Source organism: Myxocyprinus asiaticus, chromosome 39 (genome assembly GCF_019703515.2).
Source record: "Myxocyprinus asiaticus isolate MX2 ecotype Aquarium Trade chromosome 39, UBuf_Myxa_2, whole genome shotgun sequence".
Classification (NCBI taxonomy): domain Eukaryota; kingdom Metazoa; phylum Chordata; class Actinopteri; order Cypriniformes; family Catostomidae; genus Myxocyprinus; species Myxocyprinus asiaticus.
In genome coordinates this window covers 12,775,019-12,801,435 of record NC_059382.1, presented here as the reverse complement: position 1 = coordinate 12,801,435, position 26,417 = coordinate 12,775,019, and the positions used below count along the sequence as shown (strand labels likewise).

At 38.3% G+C, this 26,417-nt stretch overlaps 1 protein-coding gene across 14 annotated transcripts in view; it reads right to left on the bottom strand.

Annotated features, from left to right (window-relative positions):
• LOC127430227 (RNA-binding protein Musashi homolog 2-like) overlaps positions 1–26,417 on the bottom strand; it is a 405,789-nt gene that overhangs the window by 5,565 nt on the left and 373,807 nt on the right. For 4 of the 14 annotated variants that reach the window (XM_051679845.1, XM_051679848.1, XM_051679850.1 and 1 more), the window contains 2 exons: positions 12,550–12,729; positions 7,768–7,922 (listed from right to left, as the gene is read on the bottom strand). The exons of 2 other annotated variants lie outside the window; for them this stretch is intronic. In XM_051679845.1, the coding sequence (XP_051535805.1) occupies positions 7,768–7,922; positions 12,550–12,729 (335 nt within the window). Of the gene's footprint in view, positions 1–2,269; positions 2,347–7,767; positions 7,923–12,549; positions 12,730–26,417 lie in introns of all 14 variants that reach the window. 8 more of the 14 variants (XM_051679847.1, XM_051679846.1, XM_051679851.1 and 5 more) reach the window with 4 other exon arrangements.

The window sequence follows — 26,417 nt, the reverse complement described above, 5'->3', positions numbered from 1 at the left end:
ATACATACACAACTAAACTAGTTAAAACATAAACCAATAAAATCAAACGATGTGTCGATTCAGACCATGTGAATTCTGGAGGCCAACAGCATTTAAATTGAAGTAGAGATGTTATACGGTATACTATTATATCAGTCCACTTTCAGAATCTTTTTAGTACAAGTTTTTGATGCAGGAAATTGTTTAGGCACAAGCTCAGATACAGAACTCATGGGAACATTTTATGCACTCAAACATCTTATCTGCATGGGGTTCAGACATCGACATGACATATGTTAGTGTTTAAAGCATGCAAAAACTCTCTGGATGTCCATCCAACCAGGAAATGAAAGGTTAAGAACCTGCTTCCATAAAATCTACTGGATGCTGTTGCTTTCTCAGACTGCTGATCATGTGTACTTCAATCAAGTGTGTGGAGAATCCATGAGTTCAATCAGTCGCTTAGTGTGCTGCAGTTGTACAGATGGAGCGATTTTACCTACTCATTATATCAATCATCTGTTTTGCCTCAAGGACAAAATGACAAGCTCTTTAGGAAGATTATGGGCAACAAACTACATTGCACAGGCCACTTATCCAGACTACAGGTCACAGGTAAGTGCCACAGAGCCAACGAGACTGGGGAAATCACACTTGATACGTTACGCTAAGAAAAAACAGATTGGGGACATTATCATGGTTTTTACTCTTTTTGACCAAATGTATTTCCATTACTTTTTTTATGATTTTCCTAATTGTTCATGATTAAGGCTTTTTAAAAATCATTTTAAAGAGACTGCACTCACAAAGAGCAATTTTGTTAGCCAATGAAACATTTTACTGTTGAGCATAGCTAGACAAATTTATATCCACTACTGAAATTCATTTTCATTAATTACTTTACCAGGTTTAGAAATCACAATTACAAAATTCCCTGAAATTTCCAGGATTTTCATGACCATAATAACCGTGATATCTCAATCCCCATTTGCAACTTGTTTTACTTAAGTAATTTCACGTATTTCCATTTTGAAACTGGATAATCAACAGGAAAAAATGTAGGACAGAACTAAATGTATCCATTGGGAATTGACTGGATTGTGAAAAGTGAGTGCTCCATACAAGAATGGAGTCAGACTTGAATGCATGTTTGCAAAAACAGTACCTAAATAGCTATTTAGTTGTTTTTTCTGCTATTTGTTAACATTATCCAATAGCCCGCACAGCCTTAGTAACATCAGCGGACAAGGAAGAGAAAGTTATTACATTTTTGATAAAAATTACTAAGACATTATTGAAAATGTAGATTAACGTGCACCAATAAACTTTTCAAAATAAGACCAGGAACATACATTTTGAAAGTAAATATGATAAATTTCAATTTCATTTTGACTAAGTATAGGGTAAGGTGATATTGAGACTTTCTGACAGAATGAATATTCAGACACACACACACACACACACACACACACACACACACACACTGCATATAAATAAGTAAGCCATCTCCAATTTACCCATATCTGAGATCTCAGCATATAAAGAACAACAAATCACCTTTAAGTCCTTAACACCTAGCTTTACAAGTGCAGTGAATAAGAAAAAGCACGCTTTATCCCCAAAACCTGATAAATTGCATCAGACGGTACCTAAGTCAACAGATTCTCAGCAAAGAGAATCATGTTCGACTTCAAGGGCTCTGTTCCAGGTGCACACCAATCAAAGATGCAACACCTGTGCATAATATCCAAATCCAGCACTTCACAGAGGATGCAGTCAATACACACAGAGGCTGTTGCAATAGAACTCTGGCAGTAAAAGAAAGCAACTGCACTGTTTGGAGTAGACCCACTTGCAGACATGCATGAAAGGAGCAGTCGAATGACTGACAGGCAGGCATAGGATGGAGGAACTAGTGACATAAAGTGATGAGGAAACGCGTAGATGCCACAGTTATGATGCGAAACAGAAAAACTTTTAAAGGCTTTTAAAGGGCTTTAAAAGTAAAATAAATAATAAACCTTAAAGAGATGAGACTCACTTTGGAAACCACTTTCTTGCATATAAAGTTTTAATTCCTTTGTCTGGAATTTTTGTTGAAACACCTGTAAAAGCCTTTTGGTGTTGATGAAAAAATAAAAACACCACACAAATTAAACCTAAACAGTGATCAAAATGAGAGGGAATCAAAATGAATAGGCAGATGAAAGAGGAGGATAGTATAGTAAATAGATACATGATTATGAATGCACAAATCAATAATATGTCATAAATGGCACAGGATATCTACCTCAAATGAGATGGCAACCAACCACCTGTTAGGTTTCAATGGTATCCATTTGTAAAAGCTGTCGCAATCAAAGGACCCTAAAAGTGTAGAGTTAGTATGGGTGTCAGTATGCAATCTGAGTGAAAAGGCTAATATGTCTACCCCTGGTAAGATTATTTCAATCATTGCATGTGCTGCTAGCATGAATGAATGTTTTTATATAGAATAAAACAAACAGCAGTCCACATTAACTGATCTAAGTGAACAGCATATTAAATATATATATATATATATATATATATATATATATATATATATATATATATATATATATATATATATATATATCATTTTTTTTAAAGAAAAAATACATTTACATGTACATTTTAAGAATAATCATTTGAATGATTGAGTGTTTCGACTGAAGGTATGCGGGTGTAAGAAAGAATATTGAATATTTACAGTGGCCCCAAAGAAGTATTCGCACATTTAAGACACACTTGCATTAGATACAAAATATCAAAACAAATGCAATCTGGAAATAAACACTGCTAGACCTTTTCTCAGAAAACTAACTTTACTTACTATTTCCAAGTATTTAAGTTATTATATTATAATTTATACATTTGATATAATTTTAAATTAATTATTTTGTGAAATTCACAAAATAATTATATTCATACAATTATATACATTTGCAGTTATATAATGCAAAGACATTCACATATTTTAGGTGTGTGTGTCCAAATACTTTTTGGGGCAACTGTATATAATCTTTTTTTTCTTTCAATCAAAGTTCAGGAAATTGCATATTAATTTACATTCATGCCAACAGTAACATCATTAATGACATTATCTGAAATCAAAATCCATGCAGTAAAATCCTAAAGCAAACACAGCGAGAGAACAATGCTCTGTCAGAAATCGCAGCTGAGCCTCACTCTGAGCAACTAAACTGTGAACTTTACCAGCGTCAGGTTGTGTTCTAACCACTGGAGAACTTAAACATTGTAGAAACAAATGTATCCAAGGAAATGTATTTAAGTTTTCAAGGACATTATAAAAGCTAACAGAAGCAGTTGTTTTGTGTCAGGCAACACAAAAAAAGTATTTCTGCCTCAAGAACATTGCCAGTCACAAGCAAGATTTTTTTGGGGCCAACCTACAGTGCTGTGAAAAAGTATTTGCCCCAATCTTGATTTCTTCTGTTTTTGTGTATATCAAAAATGTAAACAAAATCTAACATGAAAAAAAAGAGGCAATCTGACACAAAGTTTTTAAATAATAATATTATTTATTGAAGCAAAAAAGTTATCCAATACCAACTGGGCCTTTATGAAAAAATATATGCCCCCTTAATTACTAAATCCCCAAATCTATGAAACTACATTCATAATGGGGTTCAGCTGGACTAGACACACCCATGCCTGATTACTGCCAGCCCTGTTCAATCAAATCAACACCTAAATAGAACTTTTTCAGCAGCATGAAGTTGGCTAAAAGGTCTCACCCAGCAGCACACTATGCCAGAAATTCCAGAAATTATGAGGAAAAAGGTGGTTGAAATACATCAGTCTGGGAAGGGTTACAAAGCTATTTCAAAGGCTCTGGGTCTCCAAAGAACCAGAGTGAGAGTCATTATCTCCAAATGGAGAAAACTTGGCACAGTAATGAACCTTCCCAGAAGTGGCCAACCTTCCAAATTCCTCCAAGAGCACAGCGATGACTCATCCAGGAAGTCACAAAGAAGCCAAGGACAACATCCAAGGAACTGCAGGCCTCTCTCGCATCAATAAAGGTCACTGTTCATGACTCCACTATCAGAAAATCACAAGCCAAAAATGGCATCCATGGAAGAGTTGCAAGGCAGAAATCACTGCTAACCCAGAAGAATATTAAGGCTTGTCTGAATTTTGTCAAACCACACCTTTTGGGAGAATGTTCTGTGGACTGATGAGTCGAAAGTGGGACTGTTTGGAAGACAGGGGTCCCGTTATATCTGGTGTAAATCAAACACAGAATTCCACAAAAAAACAAACCTACGGTCCAGCATGGTCGTGGTAGTGTGATGGTGTGGGGATGCTTTACTGCTTCAAGGCCCAGGGGACTTGCAATAAATGAGGGAAACATGAATTCTGCTCTCTACCAGAAAATCCTAAAGGAGAACGTCCGGTCATCAGTCCGTGAGTTGAAGCTCAAGCACAACATGATTATGCAGCAAGAAAATGATACAGTGCATAGGAGTAAGTCCACCTCTGAATGGCTCAAAAGAAGCAAAATTAAAGTTTTGGAATGGCCTTGTCAAAGTCCTGACTTGAAACCGATTGAGATGCTGTAGCAGGACATTAAACAGGCAATTTATGCTCGAAAACCCTCCAATGTGGCTGAAGTAAAGCAGTTCTGCAAAGAAAATTCCACCACAGCGTTGTGAAAGACTGACCTCCAGTTATCAAAAGCGTTTGGTTGCAGTTGTTGCTGCTAAAGGTGACACATCCAGCTATTAAGTTTAAGGGGGCAGTTAGTTTTTCACATGTGTGATATAGGTGTTGGATAACTTTTTTGCTTCAATAAAATATATATATATTTGAAAACTGTATTTTGTGTTTACTCAGGTTGCCTTTGTTTTATGTTATATCTCGTTTGGGGGGGGGGGGCAACTGAGACTCTATTTAGGTTAGAAAAACTCTATCTGAAAGTCAAGCGCAAGGTGACACTGTTATTCTGAAAATCCAGTTTAGATTTAATGAGTGCCCGGTCTGTTTTGCAAACTGTACTTAAGGGCACAAAAGGAAAAAAAAACTCATTTGGGTTTCCTCATAAACAAGAGATTCAAGGGGCATTCAAAACAGAATGAATCAGAGGTGTGCACGGGTAGGCAATAAACCGTGTCCTTACATACAAAAGCTCTCATTCGTTTTTTTCCCCCAGCTTCTGCACGGCAGTTCAAAAAATGGCCAGAGCCAGTAATTCTCTCGGCAGCCTGTAATTTACCACGGCCGTCCCTCATCAACCCCCTTGTGAGCAGGCCTCTGTTCGCTCTCATCTTCTCCCAACTCTCGTTCTATCTCTCCACTCCATTAAAGGTAAAAAACTAATGCATGAAAGGAATAATGAATGCCTATGGCTTCAAAGGCCAAGACAACACATTCTTATGACACAAGAGTTTATTATAGCCTTATTGATTTACATATACACTTTGTGTGGGGAACCTTTCAAAGGTTGCCTCTGGTATGCCCATCATCTGCGCGAAAGATAAAAAAAACCATTGTGCGAGAGAAACAAAATACCGGTTTGAAAATGAGAGAAGAACTAATTGTGAGATTTCTGTCCTCTGAGCTGGCACATGAACACAAAGCACACTGACACATCACACTGCTGCTGACAGCCGGTACAAGTTCACAGTTGTTAACCTGAAGCTGACAGAGAGAGTGGAATGCTGGTAGGGAATGCAGAAATGTTAGGAATGCTAAAACCCAACGCTATCTAACTTCAGCTATGTGCCAGGGCACCTGCTTCACACTAATGAGACTATGATTTCAAATTTTTCTGGCTTCAGACGAGAGACATTTTTTATAGCCTTGTTCCCAATAATTAGTATCGGTAAAACATGCACATCTATCACACCTTTGGACCCATTGCAACCTATTATATCTGAGATATTTATTAATGTCTTTTTTTCCTCTCATATTTTCACCAGTTAAGTTCTACTGAGACCAAATATTTAATTTTTTAGTCCTATTAGTTATTTTATAATGTTTATTCCTTTTGGAACTCCATCATATTCAAAGCTTTTATTAGCTAACACATTTAAAGCTGAAGTGTGTAACTTTTTCAATAAAATACTCAAATATAGGGCTGTCGATTTAATGTGTTAATTTAGTGCGAATAATTATATGAAAAATAGGGCGTAAAAAATAATTAATCATGCTCCCAACATGTTCGTAAATTTTGTAATGAGGAATGTTCCTACCACAGGAGCAATTCAAGCTTTATGTTTCACCTTAATGCAGTACCAACAATTAAAAATAGAGCAGAGGGAAGTAGGTCAACAACAGGGTTATGTTAAATGATATGGAAATAAAACAAACACTATTTTGACTTTAAAGCCAATTTGGCTTGTGTCTGTTGCCACAATATTATGTTATGTATTTGAATGATCTTAATTATAATTTTTTTAGGCCTATATATTATATTTATAATTACATAAGATATTCTGAATTACCTTTACTAGGGGCCTTTCTCAGTAAATATTGGTATTCGATTAATTGCTATTAATTCAATCAATTAACCAGCACATTGCATTATTAATTTGATTAAAAATGTTAAAATGTAAAATTTAAACCTAACTTATTTGCAAGTTGATTTTCTGAAAAACTGTAAACACTGTGATAAAAATTGCTCCATTTGAGTGGTTCATCTAGACCGAAGTGTCGACATTGACTCAACCAATGGCATGAGTTTGGGGCAGGACTATTTGTTTGTTCAATCAGTGGTACATGGGGGGAGTATTCAGGAAACTGTTAACAATGTTTATTTTTGCAGTTCTGATTGGTGGCATAGAAATTACACAATTCAGCTTTTAAACGTAAGCAATGTCATTTGTATGAACCTACTGAGCTAGCAAGCTCTCCAAATGATAAAGAACATTCGATCTGAAGCAAGCAAGTCTGTTTTTTCCCCATAATCATATCTATTTTCAAGAAAAATAACACCGTGTCCTAACCAGATGTGATGCAATGACAGCGGCAAACAATTTATCTTTCCACACTGAATGCGAAAATGCTGCGAGATACGTCACGGCTAATTAGATTGGTAATCAAATAAGATTTTTAAAGGTGCTGTCACATTTCCAAATTTCACAGGTGAAATAATCATCTCGATGGAAATCCGTGCGATTGGGAATTTTGCCTGATGGACATCTGGTGGCAAAAATGTTACCAAAGCTTAAGTTTGGTTAACTTTGACACACAAATTCGCATTGTTGACCAATAGGTAGATGATTGGTTTGGCAGTTACCTTTGTGTAGGCAGTGCTTTGTACATAACTACACTGAATTTTCAATATGGATGAGGAAATAATTTTAGTGGTGAGTGTCTTTATAACGTCACTTTCTCAGTGTATAAAGTGCAGCATAAAAAAAAGAGTCTGCTTAGCACATATTTTTGCAGGTTTCAAGGGCACTTAGCATCCGCTTATGGCATCTTCACCGAGCAAAGGTAAATGTGACCGTGCATTAATAAACAGCTATGTGGTGCAAAATTTGACCAATGAGATTTCACTGTGGGCGGGGCCACTCAAAAAAATACCACAAAATAGAAACCAAGCAATCAACAAATTCTGTGTCGAATGTGGTCGCGACTGGTTAGAAACGAAACTTGGATTACACAGATAACTTTTAATGCTTGTCACTTTATTGCATACCATCTGGTTTGTACACTGTGTAAAACTACAAAAGCAACAACTATAGACTAAAAGCGCTAACATGGGCAGGACATTCAATGCAACAGGTGGGTACTTACAGCAATGCTGTGTCCGAAGCCGGAGCCGGGCTGGGGACTAGCAGCGCTAATGTAGTTGCCCACGCCGGAGTCCTGGCTGGTGGGGCCATACAGGTCAGCCACTGGCCCGGGGCTGCTGGCTCCAGGAAATGCTCCAGGCCGGGGCGGGTTGGTGCCTGCCGGAGAAGCAACCGTGCCAACAGTGATGTAAGCAGGGTTGCTAGTCAGGACCACTAATGTGTAGTAGGGCTAACAAGGTGAGCTTAGCACAAGCATGCACAGTACATTTACAAAGCACTAAAGACCAACAGTGTTATGGGGACAAAACGTCACATTTTTAAAGGAAGGTGTGTGTGTGTGTGTGTGTGTGTGTGTGTGTCTATACTACCTAGCATATTTTAAGAATAGTGCCCCTATGTATGCTTTATAGTTCATCCAAAAAGTTTGAGATGCAAAATTACCAAAATAAGTTCTAAATTCAGGTCTGGGAATAGACATACATACACACACACACACACACACACACACATACTTGAACAAGACACAAAGCAAGCTAGTTAGCACTACTGCAAGCTAAGTATTATTGCTGCCAAGTTTCGCACTGTTGTCTTGTATGTTTTTTGTCATTCATGCAGATGAATGTATACTTACAGTGGCCACAAAAAGTATTCGAACAAATTTGGACACTTATGTCCCACTTAAAAATGCATTTTGGATGCATCTAGCTGGCATTCACATGGCATGCATGCTAATAAATGGAGCTCAAGTAGGTGTTAGGCAAGCAAAGACATCTGGACTGCTGTAGTATGGAGATGGAGAATTTTTCATTGAAGGCCTCTGCGATGTTTAAGAGTTTGAGTGAGAATGAATAGCTTCCTTTCAATATCATAACCTCACCCTGTCTCCACTCCTGTATGCTCCCTTCCCCCAATCTCATATCAAGTGCTGTACGCCCATCCTCCTTCAAATCTGACTGCCAGTTATCCAGTCCCTCTCTGAAAACTGCACGGGGAATTCTGCCACAACACCCCCTATCTAATCAACACCTGTCATTGAAAAAATGGTCTCTCTCTCTTCCTGTCCTATGTTTTTTTTTTTTTTTTTTTTTTTATATATATGGCAATGCTTATCTGGCTGTTGGCGTCAGAGGGCTATCAGGCCTAGCAGCTGCCTGGAAACCAAGAAATTGTCTTGGGGAAAACGCGTTAAAGACTGAATCATGGAGTTTCCTCTCTGAAACAATGAATTTCTATTATTTTTCCAGTCATTTGAGAATACTGAATTTTTTTTAAATTATTTTATAGAGATTGCAATCCCAGTTAAGAATTTCTAGCCGATGAACTATACAGTGACTGTCCATGAAATAATTAACTTCCATGACTTTTCCAGGCCTGGAAATAACCATTTTTAAATTCACTGGTATTCCCAGGCTTTCCATGACCCTTGGAACCCTGAATATTAACACTTAACAAGCTCCGAATTTTATGTAAGTCACGCAAGCGATTCAAATCAAAGATATACAAACTGTCTACTAAAGAAAACATTTGTCGCGACTCGCACATCTTCTAACAAATTTTACCTCAGTGGAAAATTTACCATCAGAAGTTAATCTAGGATGGCGAATGTTTTTTGTTTACTCCAGAACTCATGCATATGTGCAATATCTCTTGCATTAAGCCACCAAAACAAAAATATGAGGAACAAAATCACGATGTGACTTCCCGCTTCTATAACTAGTGCAGTTTCATTGAAAGTCAGAGACTAGCTCATCTTGAGTGACCTGCGCTGTTTCACACAAAAACAGCAAAACAACCCAACAATAATAGGGGCAATATAATTATCAGGACAGAAGACGTAAAAAAAAATCTAAAGCCGGTAAGTGTTCTCAATTCACTTGCCATTTGCACTCTGCAAGGTTTGGTTGCCCAAGTCGAAACCTCTGAACCTAAACACAAATCCAAGAAGCGGAAAAACTAAAGGGTAAAGGGAAGGGGGTGGGGGGGGATTACAATAAGACTAATTATATCAGAGCACTTGAGCCATGGCTGCTGTCATCCGCAAATGACCCCTCCATTTAACTGCTGTTGATAAAACAAACAAAACAAATTAAATGAAAGCTCTCAGAAACTTTGAGGCCCCTTGCTGCGCCACGCTCATTTTTCTCCTATTTGCGTCCTTCTATGACACTTCCATTAATAAGCGAATATTAAATCAAGTTCCTCCACAAGCAAAGGCTTTAGTTCAGCACCCATTGAAGGGGAAGTCTATTACTGCCTACAGCAGCCTCCCAAAAACTTGGGAGGGTAAAAGACATCTGTGTGAATGGAATAGTATCCTAGAGAGCTTATGTAAGCGATCAAATATTTTAGATAGGGGGCAATATGCCGCCGTAAGTAAAAAAAACAAGGCACAATCCATCTGCTTTTTACACGAATGAGTATACAGACAAGAGAAGAAATGTGCGGTTTACCAGTCAGAGCTCTCACTTCTAAATGTCAATGTATAAAAATAGAGACAGCTACTTTGAGGGATGATGGGACAGTGTGGATATCCATCTGTAGATTGGAACAGAACGGAAGATGGCAGCTGCTAGCAAAACATCTATATGTGGTTAGCCCATTGTAGAGGATGTCTTGGTATGTTTAATGTGAAATATGCTGCACAATATCCAAGTGACAACAAACGGACTAGATTTCCTTAAGCAATACTGTAGGCAATGCGATGCAATGCAATACAATGCAAAAAAAAAGTCTTGTTTTGCAGTAAAAATATTTAAACATTCTTAAAACAAGAATTTTTTTTTTTAAGGTGGTAAACTTATTTTCAGATAATACATCTTGAATAACCAAACCAAAACAAACCAAGCCAAACCAAACCAAACAACAAAAACAATTTCCCAATAGGGTAAGAAAAATCAACTTACTTCAAGATATATATTATCTGATAAAAAGTCTTTCTATCTTTCACAATGTTGACTCTATAGTAAATTAACTTTGTTTTAGGGATATTCAAATATTTTTACTGGGTAACACCACAAAAATATTGTTTGAGAAATTATACCTTTTTTTAAATTATTTTTTGCAGTGTGAGGATGGTGGTCAATATGTCAGGAATACACAGCAAATAAAAATGTAAAAAAAGGCTCTAAAAACAGCAGGGTGTCAGACACATTAAAACTTCAAGTGCAAGTCTGATCACAGGTTATCCTAAGTGTTAACTCTCAGCTCGAACCTGCGTCATGAGCTTGGCAGGTCAGCAATGATTGAGCTGATCTGAATCAAAGCATTAATACTCAAAACAGTAACTCTTGAGGAAATTAGTTTTCACTTGTCATAAAAAAAGAAAAAAGAAAAGCACTTTTAAACAAGAGGGGAAATGCAGCACATTGTATAGTATCTCATGCAAGTGACAGTACTGATTATCATCACATCCTGCCTTTTGAATTCCCAATAGGCCACCGCTAATAAGACATGTTGATTCACTGACTTGTATATCTCCAGAAGTCATCAATGGATGTGCTCATTAACTGAGCAGGAAATTGTTTCTGTAGCTCGATACTGCTGGGAAACAAATTCATACACATTACCAACTATTATGGATTTATTTAAAAATCCCCTATTATGTGCGACGTGTCTATCTTAGAGCGTGCAATCATTTAAAGACCTCCCAAGATGGAAAGTGTTGCAGCACCTTGAAGGTTAAGTCTACTGCACACAAGGTTGAAGGAAATGTAGGTATTATATTATTTGGGTCAAAGAGGTGACATTCTCCCCTGCGCATGCAATTCACACAAAACAATTACTCAAATACATACTAAAAATGTTTCTCAAAAATTTATAAAATCAAGCTTCACCACTTTCCTTACTGAGATCTGAACCAGAAATGGTCAGGTTTTGCCATGAACCCCGATTTATTAGTCATTATCATGGAACTTGACATCACTTTGCTATGTTTCCTGTTTATTGCTGAGATCTCAAGACTACAGTCAACAGGCTACTGAATATAAAGTGGAACTCTGCTGTTTTTAAGAGGACTGAGTGACAAGTCCAGTGGTGCACTACCACGAAGCATAACAAAATATGCCCAAAACTTGGCAATAATAAATATGTTGGCTCTATTAAAATGAGAAGTTTTCAGCCATGCAACACACTTTACTCCATTTCACTCATGTAACTCTTGAGGATGTGCACAAAACAAGATGCAAACAGAATAAAAAGTCTGCGAAAAGAGGATGCATTAACAATACATGATACAGTATATCAACACATGATACTAGGCCCAACTGTGCAAACTAAGAGATACAATCATCTTGAAAACAAATGGCTTGTCATTTTATATTTGTGTATATGAAGTTGGATGTTTGGATATCCTTTATCACATGCCAGCAGGCTGACAGGTGAGTGGTATGGAGCCGATGGGCGTGTAATACATATACGTGTCTAGATATGTACTGTACAAGATATGCGCACTACCAGACATAACTGCATATGCCATGTCTTGTGGTTAATTGCACAGGCATTGTGACCGCAGTCAAATCCTGCATGCCCATATATCTCAACATTATACATATTAGCAACATCGTATAAACACTCTCCCTCAATTCACAAGCTAAATGAGAATGCTTTTATCAAAGCTACAAAAAAATCAACATGCAGCACACATCAAGCAAATTACAAGGATGCACGAGTCCCTCTCTCCCTCTCTCTCACTTTTTCTCTCTCTCTGGTTTTAATGAATGGCACGGTGATGAATCAACCGCATGAATCAAATCAATCATTGAATGAAGGAGAGGCGGGTACACACCTGGGCTCTTATACTGATCCGGGCTGGCCAGGTGCTGGAGAGGGGAGTTGCAGGCTGATGTGGCATGCTCGCTTTGCAGCAGCTGAGCCGCCTGGGGGCCCAGGGAGCCATAGTCCGCAAAGGAGAAGGGGGGCCCCCGTTGGTCGCTCGGCGAAGAATAGAAACCGTAATCGGGGAAGCCTGGGAGATACAGTACAGGGAAGGAGGAGGAGGAGGAAGAGGGGAGAAGGAGGAGGGATGGGACTCCATCATTGGGGGAAATAGGACTTTTGCATAGTAATGTTACGAGGCAATGCTTTATATATGACTTGCATGGTTGTACAATGCAGCGTGCACTAGGAAGATAAATGCTGAGATTGTAGAGCGACATCTTGCCATTTCCCCATTTGATGTGTTTGAATGTATCCTATCCTATCCCCATCACATCCCTAACCCTTATCCCTAAACCGATCCCTACCCCATTCCTAAACCGATCCCTATCCCATCTCTATCCTATACTATCCCATTCGATCCCATCCTGTCTTATCCTATCCTGTCCTGTCCTATCCCTACCCTGTCTTGCCTTGTCCTATCCAACCCTATCAACCTTTGAGTTTGCTGTAGATGGAGGTACTAACACAGTACAGATCAAATAAGGACATTAGTCACTGTATAAAAAAACAGTTTAAAGCATTACATAAAAACTGACAGACCTTAATAGATATTTTAAAAAAAATGAAATGAAAACAAATTTAAATTCAGCATCCATAACAAATACAATAAGCAGGACAATAGCTTCAGAATACAGAATCTGCTTTGTATTCTTGGTATTTGGTTAACGCATGGTTAGCCAAATCATAAAGCATTGTGCATTATGTTGGGTATTGTGGATAATGTATTTAAAAAAACGTCTAAACAAAATAAGGATTGCTATGTTTTATTTTACTGTATGTGTGTGTCAATCTGCACAAATTATTACAAGTAAAAAAATGCTTTTACATATTATATACAGTGGCCCTAAGAGTATTTGGAAACATTAAAAAAGCATCAGTAAACCTGTTTACATGCACACCAATAACTCCCCAAAGCAAGGAAACTGAGTTTACATTTATTTGAAATAATCTAGTTATTCTTTGCTTTTGACGTCAAACCACAAAGAGGCATGCACACAACACTTGCGTACACTGGATAATCCAGTAAGAACACTGGTAAAGGTGTTTACATGCAAAGCGAAATCAGGGTAATTCGCAAAATCTACCTGTTTATTCTTAAGCCATATATGACCTTACACCAATAAAGGAAAGCCGTTTAATGCGTTTACTTAACCACACACATTTTCATCTTGATAAGCATAATCAGTGCAAGAATGTGCATGTAAACTTCCTCAATGTCATGCCATTAGATAACAAAATATCAAACTAAGTCGCATTTATTTTGAAGAAAGATAGCACAAGTAGCACACATAGTTTATGTGATGAACTACACCTGTGGTTACTTTGCTATGGCACCTATGTGAACTTGAAGGGAACTGACTTTATGCATCCACTAAAAATCACTCTGGAGTTAAAAGTCTTAGCAAAAATGACCTGTGAAATGTGGCTTAAGTTCTGATAAAGGGCTAGCATCATTTGATTGCACTTGGTTTGATATTTTATTATCTTGTCATTCATGCATTTTTAAGTGTAGCTCAAGTGTCCAACTACTTTTTGGGAAGTTACTGGCAGTTACTTATTAGCAGTATTGCAAATGTCCTTAAGATATGAGATATAACCACAACAACTATTACATAACCTCAAAACCAATCTCAAAACTCTTTCTCTCTGTTAAAAGCAGACAAATGTGAGAAGAGGTAACCTTGTACTTGAGAAGAACACCCTAAAATGGTCCCAGTTCCACAACTGAGGGTGTGTAATTAAGCTGATCCCTTTCTGCACTGCCTGCTGTTGTTTTAGATGAGAAACTGTGAACTTCAGGGAAGGTGTTACAGTACAAGATGGATCTCACAAACTGCAGTATACCTAAGCCAATACAGACCCTCTGCTGAGGTTTCATATCAAGACAACCACTCAGCCTAGAGACTGTCTCATTAGAGCAGCCTAGGTGAGGTTCTATATTCGATATTCTTCCTTTATTTCCTCTTCCTTAATTAGTTTCAGAGGATCTCAGATATACACAGTAGAACAAATGAGGTCTACAGCAGCCTACATTTAAAAAGGGTTGAGGGAGTAATAAAGTAATACAAATAAAGGAAAAGAAAAAAGAAATACTGATTCTGGGCCACTGATCTCTCTCTGAGGCTGTAGCATGCAGGTGATGCTCATTGCTCCGACTTTCCCCAATCACTTATTAATTATCCGGCTCTAGGCTCTTCTCCGCTGACTGCTCACCTCAGCCCAAACTTTGGGTCTGCTTTAATGTAGACAAACAACAACAGCTGCATCATTGGTCACAGAGGTTGTTGGTATCATTTATACACTACACGGCCAAAAGTATGTGAAAAAATTATCCCTCTAATTAACAGGTTTGGTTATTTCAGATGCACCAATTGTTAACAGGGGCATAAAATCAAGAATACTGCCATGCAATCTCCTTAGACGAACATGTAAGGTAGAATGGGGTATACCAAAGCCCCTTTGTGCATAATGCCCTGTGTAGGGTTGCACCAGCTGTTAAGTTGGGAGGTAGAGTTCAAACTAAGGGATTAATAACTACTAGTTAGTTTGTAAATAAATCAGTGCTTAATTTAGTAGCACAACCAGTTATTAATGCAATACTTAGCTAGTAAGACATAAGCTCTCCGTAAAGTAATGTGCAGCCACATTATCTGACATTTACTTTTATTTATCCAATAAGCAGACTTCATAATAGTGAACAGAAGTGTTGAAAAACATGCATTTCAGTTTTATCTTGTTAAGGTATATTTAAACCTTTTTGTCACACATAGGGCCTAACTGTCAGCGGTAATAAATTATATTTCCATTGTTACGCAGTGCGGGAAAATATATATATAAATAGCACATTTAAATATATAATTAATCAGACTTAGGAACTGTAACTAATAAGGGTCAGTAAATAAATACAAACATAACAAGCTGGGAAAAATGTAAATGTATTCATTTGAATAACCTACAAATGCTGTTACATTGAAATTTTGCATGCCAGTGACACCAGACGATGCACACTGAAAAGTGCACTGTTTAGATCAGTTTCATGCGAAGAAGTCTATTTTTTACATTCTCTTGCAAATGTACATGAGTGTAAATGTCAAAATCATCATATATGTCTAAAAGTTAGAAGTCTGTCATGCAGAACTTTGAGCGATATCATCGAGTTTGATTTTTTCTTTCAACTGTTATTCCTGGTTTGAGGCTTCTGTAAATATTTAGTTTTAATAGTGAAATGATCAAATATTAAGTAGTGCATAACTTAGTGCCTCTTTATGCTAAAGCATAAAGCATAAATTTATACTAAGTCCGTCAATAACTTTTTAACTGAGTCGGATGTGGTAGAACTTAACTGGCCAGCACAAAGCCCAAACCTGAACCCCACTGAACACTTTTGGGATGAATTGGAATGCCAACTTTGAGCCAGACCCAACTGCCAAACATCAGCACCTGACCTCACTGATGTTCTTGGAAGCAAATCCCTGCCCCAGCCATGATCCAACTGGAAAGCCTTCTGAACAGAATGGAAGCTGTCCGGGAAGACCAGCTTCCTTATAACACCCATGTTTTTGAAAAATAAATGTTTAAACAAACACAATTTTTCAAAGGTAGGTGTTGTGTTGGGGTGTCCACAAATGTTTGGCCATGTATTACACCTTTTTCAGGCTCCTTTTCCGAAAAAGGAAAAAAAGAGCTAAATCAAAAATATGTGTCGCAGATTTCTGCTGTTGCATTATGTTTTTGGGGCCGCTAAAACAATCTGAGAACATTCACAGGCATTACTGAGGAACTGTTTAATAACCAGAAACAAGCAGGAAAATCCCAGTCCTGCCAGTCCCTATATTTGTGAATGCAAATAAATCACAGATGCATCACGACATCCAAAGGATTTCCCCACTAACTGCGCAAAAACTATGGAAATGCCTTAGGTATGCTCAGAATCTTCAAGTGGTCCTCTCGGAGAGGAGGGGGAAGCCCATTCCAGCGCTCACATCTTAAATCATTTAAGGAAAGCAACCAAAAATGCACTTAGGTTGAATCCATTTTTGATGGGCCTCTCTAATAGATGGGCATCCTTGAGGTTCAAAGGGAACCCTAAACGTGCCTCTTAATTAGACAAGCTGCCATTCCGTCCTGTTTCCCCACATCCTTCTAATTAGATCTTTAACAACAAGCAAATGAAGACCTTTTACAGGCACAAGCAACGTGGCCTGCCTCGTCCCTTTTGTCTAACACTCCCCAGTCCGCTATACACGACAATGCCTCGGCCCTGCCGCAATCTGCATAAATATTCCACCTAATTTCCGCAGAGCAGGAACTGCAGGATGCAAAATACGACATTACCGCACATACAACAAACACATCTGGTTTCTTTGTTTGCACTGACATGGCAAATTAGCCTTGGAAAGCTGTTTGTGTTAAAGAGGTGGCAGCAAAGGTCTTCTCTAATAACAGCCTGCAGAAATTACGATTATTATCCAGGTAGATCACGTCCAATGACAGTGCTATCTGAAGCAGAAACACGGAATAAAACGCAGTTAAAAAGTGCCCATTTACTGTCTATAGAGAAAGCCATCTGGCAGAATAGGGCTGCTTGATTACCTTTGCCGGCTAATTCCCTCTCAGAGTGCATGCAAATCATTCACTTTGACCAAGTGGAAGTGAGGAACGAGGGGAAAAAAGAAGAGCTAAATTAAACACTGCCGATTTTAAACATCAAAAGTTGCCACAATAATGGCTCCTCCATGGCTCCCCCACTGTATTCTATGCTGCCAATCAGTTACAGAATGGCACTCGGAACGTTTTATGCCTCTGTGAATAACTCGTGATGAAGGACGCAGAAAAAAAAAGCGAGGACAGAGTGTGTCCCTCCATTAATAGTCACACATTTTCATACGAATAATTCTTCAAACTACAACCTCATAGTCAAACAAAACGCTCAAAATATTTTCTTCTCCTACAAAAACAAATACATGCGGACCTCTCCCCTTCGCTCAAAGAGAAATCTAATTACTCTATAATGTCAGGTTTAAGGGGAGAGTGCGTGCATCGTTGACAGGTGATAGATGCGCAAACTCACTTCCACCAACTTGATGAATAGGGGTGTAGAAATGTGAGGCACTCGTTCATGGTGGGCGTACGACATCACCTCATCTATTCATCATTCCGCCTCTGTGTGCACTGAGGGCAGTGAACACACTCTAAGGTCGTGCCGGAACAGCTGGGAGTAGGTCATCCAGATGTGCCTTTGTCTGAGCAACATCTGCACCAAGCCCGGACCCCCCAGCAAGCGGAAGGGACAGAGGGACCGAAGCAGGGTAGGCGAGCTCAGAATGGATGCACTCTGGAAGGTTGTCAACTGCACCATTACAAAGCCCATCTGGGTACTTCATATCTGTTGCTGAGATGAAAGCACTGGTTGCTTTTTACTCCCCCTACCCCACACTCTGTCCTCACATTTTTTTCTGCATCCTCCATCACAAGTTATTCACAGAGGCATAAAATGTTCCGAGTTGCATTTTACTCCCCCTACATGTGATTTGGAGGTTGCATTTTTCCCTCTAACATTAGGCTACATGCTTACTCCACTGATGTTTAGGTTTAGGGTTTGTTTTGGGGGGTTCAGTTTATAAAATATGTATTCCTCTTCACTGTATTTCTGCCTGTACAACTGAAAACAACTCGCTTCACAACTTGATTTTTGTGCCCCTCTGTGGACATTATACTATAAAATGGATCTCACACGTGCCCATATGCCCAACACTTACCGCTTTGGCTACTGGGAGCAGTGTTTCAAATTTCGGTAAGTACAGACCGATTTCAGCTAAAGAAAAGTCAACCTACTGTTTCCGATTTCACTGTGAGATCAGTCTGGAGCACAAGAGCTCTTTACTTGTTGCAAACACATGCACATTTACTACAACGGTTCGGAAACTCAGGAAGTCATCTTGACTCATACACATACTGTACAGCCAAGATGTTTTTTTGTGAGGGCAAATCATGCATGGGCCTGTTTGTATTGATGTGTTAGGGTGTAGGAAAAGTAAAGCTGTGCTAAAACTGTATAAAGGCCTAAAAGTACCCCATGTTTACCGTTCTCTTCCTAAAAACAAAGTGTCAGGTTTCAGTCTCTGGCCATGTCCACACTAATACATTTTCGTTTGAAAATGCAGCCTTTTCTCTACGTTTTGGCCTTACGTCCACACTGATATGGGCTTTTGTACTACTGTAATACATTCACATTGCATTCCTTCAAAGGCGACGGAAAGTTTACTCGGAACTGGTGTCCGGCAACGGAACACGAGGACAATTGCGTTTCAGGCCGTACATGCAACAGAGATTTTTCGCATGTGCAGTAAGAGGATTTAAGCATTTTCATGTTTCAGCGTGGATGAGCAACATCTGGAAAATGCTTGAAAATGGCAGTGTGGATGGGGAGCGTTTCGAAAATGAAAACGCCGTTTTCAAATGTATTCGGATTAATGTAGATGTAGCCATAGTCACAACATCAAGTTAAAGCATCAAGAAAAACACAAAATAACAAAACTAAATCAATAAAAAAACAAAATGAAAATAAAGAAATAAAAACCAAACTACTTAAAATTTGTATGGTTTAACATGGTGTCGCATAATGCTGCCATAGTGTTGTTCCTACCTGTCTATTTTTATTTGTTAACACCTTGCTTTCTGCTTCATCTGGCTCTTGGAAGCAGTTCACCAAGTCAGATTCCTAGTTGTGCAATCTTACTTGTCTAATTTGCTACTAAATTCTAAATCAGGCCACCTTCATTGAGGCCTTTTGGTAAAAACAATTTATTCTTTGAGATTCTTGATGAGCTCTGTGTTTCACACTGACATTGAGACTAAAATCTGTTCGTCTGGTAGAAAAGTCTAGGGAAAACGAAAATGTGTTTGCATAGCAATTTAACATCGTGTACAGTGGGCCTGCTACTCAAGAATTTTTTTTTTCCTCTTTCTCTGTACAGATCAGTCTCAGAGCAGTCAGAATGGCTCACACTTGACCTGTCAGCAGTCTATTACCACAATTAGCCTGCTGATGTTAGCGAAATACTACCATTTACAGTGTCTTTTCATGGGGGGACGATGGAAAAGCTGACATTTCATAATGTGACTTTCAAACACTTTTTAAAAAAAGCTCAAAGACTGAGGCCTGCCTTGGAAATAGCATTTCACACAATCATCTACTCCAGGCAGAAATGACAGTCGCGTAGAGGGAATCTGTACACTCAAACAAAAACACATACTGCTGTTCTATAAAAAGCACTGACCCTGCAATTCCATACTCACAGAGACATTATGTTTTATCTCCCAGCCTCTCAATCTCCAGCATCTCTCTCCACTTCTCACCCCTCCAACACATCTGCTACAAGGGTGTCAATAAACATGTCAAATGTGCCTCCAAATTAGCTTTGAAATTTCCGAACATCCACAATTAGCTACCTCATTTCCACCAATGTCATCTTTAAAGAATTACAAGCACCCTTCCATTGCCTCCAGAGAGCTTCATTCTCCATTCAGAGATAGTCTTTTCTAGTCACATATTAGAGTAATTATGATTACTACATGTCCCTCCCAGCAAGAGATGCCATTTCAAAAATTGTCTATAGATAATGTTTCATCGTTTTGTGCTTAGAAAGTAGAAAAAGAAAAAAAAATCCAGATTGTTTGAGACAGAGCTTCATCCTAGAGTAGCACTCACCAGTGTTACAATTGTTAACGAAGTTTTTGTTGACAGGAATAATGTAACAGAATAGAACAGCTACACCATGAATGGACGATGAAATAACAATGAACTAATTTTAGCTATAGTTTTTGATACATTGTATATTATAAAATGTGAACCCTAACTCTTCACTAAATTTAAAATATTTAAAAGTTTAATTACATAATATTTAAACACATTAAGCCCTAAAATAAAAACTTTAATAACCCTTCAATAAACATAAAAATGGCATCTAAATACACAGAAAATCTAAACATATATTAAAATCTAAATAAATATAAATCAACTGAAAATCTAAAATTTAACTGAAACTAAAATACACTTCGAAAACTAAAACTAAACTTAAACTAACAGTGATAGAGTGAAAAAATAACAACTAAACTAAACTGAAAAGCCAAATTGCAAATACAATAAAAAAAGTAACATTTCAAAACTATAATAACTGAAAGAATCCTGATTATTTAAGACAGAGCTTTCATTTTATCATCCCAGAGTAGCGCTCACACCATCGCACATAGGGGGAGGTTGTGCAGAAACGGACAGCTAGCCGCGACATGGTGAAAACACACATCTATCTTTATCAGCAGCGTGACAGACAAGTATGAAGTACATTTCATATTTGCAGCATGGGCGGCTGGCACCGTAGAGACGGGCTGGCCTAGATTGCACCTGTGGCCTGTGGAGACTGCAGCGAATGATGCGGACACAGCTGCAGTCCAGGACTGTCAGTATACGATAACTAATGGAGAGTAACACAGGTTTTCTGTGCTGACTGCCTCTCTAACTCACACGCAAACACGCACGCACGCACGCACGCACGCACAGCATTCTTTAAATTCACCATAGAAGCGGAGAGTGCAGGAATGAGGGACAGATGGAGGGAGGGAAGGAAGGAATGGCAAAGCTTGAAAGAAGTTGGATGGACAAGTCTTGCCCCAGGGACACCGGTGGCCCTTTGTCCCCGGCTCAGGTGAGCCGAGGTGCTGAAGTTGTCAGGTCTACAGATCTAGGATGTGCTTTTGCGAGATGTGCAATGTCAGGTAACTTGTGCGTCTCCTGTGAGTCACCTTTCCCTCTCTATTTGCCAAAAAGCTCAGAGGAAATGGGGCAGCACTGCCAGAATGTCATTTGACGCACACTTTCATTTTGACACATGCTGTTGGAGATCTCAATAAGTCACATATCGTTTTACACCATTCCTCTGACACAAGTATATTAAGGGGTAAAAATTAAGGGTTATTGAATGTAGACATTTTTGCTAATATTTATAACATATGCAATCCCATAACCATAATGCAATATTTCAAAATCCAAGTAAACAGACATACACGTAATCAACAACCACTACCATTAGGGGTTGACAAAAGGTTGATTTTTGTGTGACTATCCCTTTCAGCACCACAGGTCAAACTAAATGCTAAAATACAACCGAAAAAAGGTGTATGACTGAACCCAAAAGATCTGTAAATAAAGTAGTAAGAGGACACAGGATATAGCTGAGAGGAAGAACAAGAGGAAGGGGAAGTACAAGAGCAGGGACAAACCTTCCACTGGAGACAAAACTTGTACAACTTTTTATTGCAACTTGAAATCTGCTATTTTCATATTTTCTGCCTTAGTATGATCTAGCTTTAACAGATCCGCTGTAATATCTGGACTTCAAATTAATTTATGTAGGTTTCACAAGTACAATCAGTGTAAAACACAGACTAATTTGAAAAGTAGTTCATATTGAACATGTTGCCTGACCCTAAAAAATCTGCTGACTCTGTTTCTACGGCCAAACTGACATAGAGAGGCAGTAGTCTGGTATGGCGTATTCGGCAATCACCGAAGCCCATTAATATTACACACACCATTTAGCCTAGCTAAAGTGTGTGTGTGTCATATATTTTATGACTTCAACAGCAATAAATAATCATAAAAAGAAGCTGCTTTGGATGACTCAGATCTGCGGAGTGTCAGGCTTTTAAATAGTAAATATTATACATTATAATATTAGATCAAAAGCAGGTGGAGAAAGAGCAACAGCCTTCGGGTGATTGACAGAGATTATGAAAAGATGAAGATGGGCCGACTGCAACGTCACTATTTCACCAGAATCCTGGGGCCCTGGCGTGCGACAGCTTGTCTGTCAGTCCGGAGCCTCTGACTTTCACCGTACCCTTGCCAGCAGGTTGGCACAGGAGTTAACTGACTGACAGTCGGCATGCAAACACATCTCATCCTCCGCCTAGCAGCAAATGTATGCACAGCAGGGGTGTATAAATTGTGCTGCGCAATGGAGATCAGTTTGGTAATAGATGATGAGGCTCTCGGAAAAGGTCATCCTTAAATGTCAGTGCTCTGTCTCAATGGCTTTCACACTTCTGTCACAACGCAACCATGGAGTGACTCCATCAGTCACAAAAGAGTGCAACTGTGCCATCAGCTTAAGATACCAGCCGTAGGGGGTGGGTGAGGGGGGCAGTTAACGGGGTGGTAAAATAACTACAGTAGCCTGCTCAGTTGAATCCTAATAAACTTGGTCCAATGGGCTAGGAACGTTCTTAATGAAGTTCCTGTCAAAAACCCATTGCAATCCAGTAAGAGTTCAATCTTCAAATGAAAATCAGACTCATTAGATCTATTACGGGTGGGCGGTATAACCGAAGTCTTATATCACAGTAATTTCACAACAGTAATTTTTGCTGGAAATTCAAAGAAGAAAAGGATTATATTCATGTTGTAATGACTACGTTTGGATAAAAGAGTGAGTTAAATACTTTATAAACAGGGTTTGAAATGAACTTTTTGGCTCAACGGCACTGTGACTAATAGTTTTCCAAGGTCACTAGACACTCAGTATTTTCACCAGCAAAATCCCCCACCTCGCAAAAAGTGATAAAGGTAACTGGAGGCTGTAACTGCATGCATTTGGACATTTTATCTAAATAAGAATGATGTGAGTTCAGCAGCACACAGGCCTAATGGTTTAAGTAACATATAAAATATCCAAAGGCAAACACCAGTTAGAACAGGAGTAGTATAAAATAATAGATTCACCCTATTAGATTTACTATAAATCTATGGAAGTTACCAGTTAGTGTTACTGCATTAAAAAAACATATACTGGATATATTTTAGTATGGACGATGATGTGTATTTTAAAAACTGTGATGTATTTGTTTCCTCTTTACCTCGTCAGTGCTGTTTATAATGTATGTGCTGTCTAGCAGTTTAAGATATTTGACTTCCTCCATATAGCGCTTTATACCAGAATGCTCTCTGTAGAATTCAAATGGGCACATAAGTTTTGTGTTTTCCACCGGCCACTGCAATATCGTGTGAAGCATGACTGAATCACGCAAGGTTCGCTCCGCACTGTTTCAGAGCTCTGGCAATCTTATCTTTGGAGCGCTGGTGTGTGCTGCGGCGGGTCACGCTTCATTTGCTCTGCACAGATGCGTGAGGTAAGTTATAAGTGACATATTTAGTGCTTATAAAGCACTCAACGCGAGATGAATACAATAAAATTTCCTTCGGCAGAAGCTCCGAATCGGGTTTTTCCTTTTAATGCAGGAAAAACCCTGAAAAAATGTCACCCGCCAAAGTGACTAGTAAGAGTGACAGAGTTACCCACCACGGCCGATTTTTACCCACATTTGGCAGGTTGGCGGGTGTTAATTTCAAACCCTGTTTATAAATGAATGCTACTATAACATTTGATTATTTCGTTTTTTTGGCCACAACCTAAAAGATAACAAGTGAATGATAAGTCTGGGATCTGTGCAAAAATAACTTCAAATTATGTAACACTTACACACTAAAAACAAAAACTCAAATCAGTAAAACTAATAATTTAAAACAGATAGTTCCGACTGTAAATTCTGATTGGATGAGACAAAATTGAAGCCTTTGTAAAATAGCCAATATGTATGCACAACTGTGACCTCATGTCAGTTAAAATTCTCAAACAAAGAACCTCATTACTAAACCTACATTTTTGCAAAATATTTTTTACATGGCTCGTTGTACATATCGTGGCCGTTTCTGAACTGAACACTAGAGGTGCTATAACAACAATGACTTTTATTCACATTAACACAAATCAAGAGTAAAATGGTGGAGTGGTGGTGGCGTAGTGGACTAAAGCACTGAACTGGTAAGCAAAAGGTTGTTGGTTCAATCCCCACAGCTGCCGCCACCACCACCATTGTGTCCTTGAGCAAGGCACTTAACTCCAGATTGCTCCAGGGGGATTGTCCCTGTAATAAGGGCACTGGAAATTGCTTTGGATAAAAGCATCTTCCAAATGCATAAATGTAAAATGGTAGATCATCATAAACACTTTTCACAAACACTTTTTGCCTTGTTCCTCACATGATGCTTTATGACATAAAAGAAACTGCTATAGCGCAGAACTATATACAGTATATTATATACAGTAGATTAATATTTGCATTACATAACCACTGCATTTAAGCTTGTTTGAATGCAATCAAATTGCGAGGTAGCTCAACTGATAAAACGTTGCATTTGCGTTGTGAAAGACAAGAAGAGCACGCAAGTCAAAAAGTGTCATAGAAGCAGGGTTGGGCGGATTACTTTAAGAATGTATTCTGGGCTGAATACTAAATACTCTTTATTAAATGTGTTAAGTACTGTATTCCGATACATCACATAAGAATACTTTTAGAATATATTTGCACACTATTAACATCCAAGTGAATCTGAATAGCTAGCTTCTATAAATTAGATGTGTAGTTGGAAACTAATGTTTTTCTTTATGGAGGGCAGAAGGCAAACAAAAGGCAGTTTGTGGTCAACTACAATATTTTTATATTTTAAACACAGTTTAATATTCTTTACCAATTATTTGATTGGACTCACAAAGAATAATACATTTTGACAAAAAAAGAGAGGTTTATTTGCATTTCTTGAGATAACTGGGTGCCACTTGCAGAACTTAAACTAAATTGTGAGGTCTTCTGACAACAAAATAGTATTTTAATGATTTTGACTAGGCTTGCTTGCATATTTCCAAATTTAGGCCTATTTTCTTTCTTCTTTATTACCGACACTTTTATTTTTGGGTGCTTTTGTTTCTTTTTCTCATATATATATATATATATATATATATAGTTGTTTTATATTTTGTGAATCACTTTGTATCAGTGGTGGAAAGAGTACTGATTTTTATTTTTTTACTTAAGTAAAAGTACTGCTACTGATGAAATAATTCACCTGAGTACAAGTAGAAATACTGAGAAATATTATGACTCAAGTTAGAGTAAATAAGTAGTTTGCCTAAAAACTACTCAAGTAATTACATTACAAGTTACTTTATATCAAGCATGCAATTATATTATATTATATATAGTACATACTAGTGCCCAACCGATATATCAGTGCTAACTAGTTTGTGAAATACATACTGGAAAGTTAATAAACAATGAACCATCATTTTCCCTTTTCAATACTACTAATATAATGTTAACCCTGTCCCTGACAACCATGTCACTCATGTTTATCACATCTGTTTCTTATGTTAGCCAGCTATAGTTTGTCATTGCAGTCTGTAACGCAGTAGATTGAAAGGTAAACATCAGAGCATCTTTTTGCAGCTCAGCAGACAACTGTGCAGTGGTGGATTGTGTCTGCTGAGTGTTGATTTCATGCTATGCTGTTACCTAGTTGGTGAGACACAATGCTGGAAAGTAAAATAACCAACGTCCGTCTTTTACTCTCCGTGACAACGCGCTTATAGCTAACTAGCTAATCACGTAGCTACTTTCATTGTTGTCAGCTGAGTGGAAGCTAATGTGTAAACATGTATTCACCAAACTGTTTTGTTTAGGATTCACAGTTTGATACCCCTTCAACCAAACAATGCCAGTCGTTGCATTTATAAAATTTAACATTTAAAAGTCTGGTTTTCCACCGTTGAAAGTTTCCCCTGAACTTGTATAGCAGAATACAGTGAAACACCGCTGCCGCTG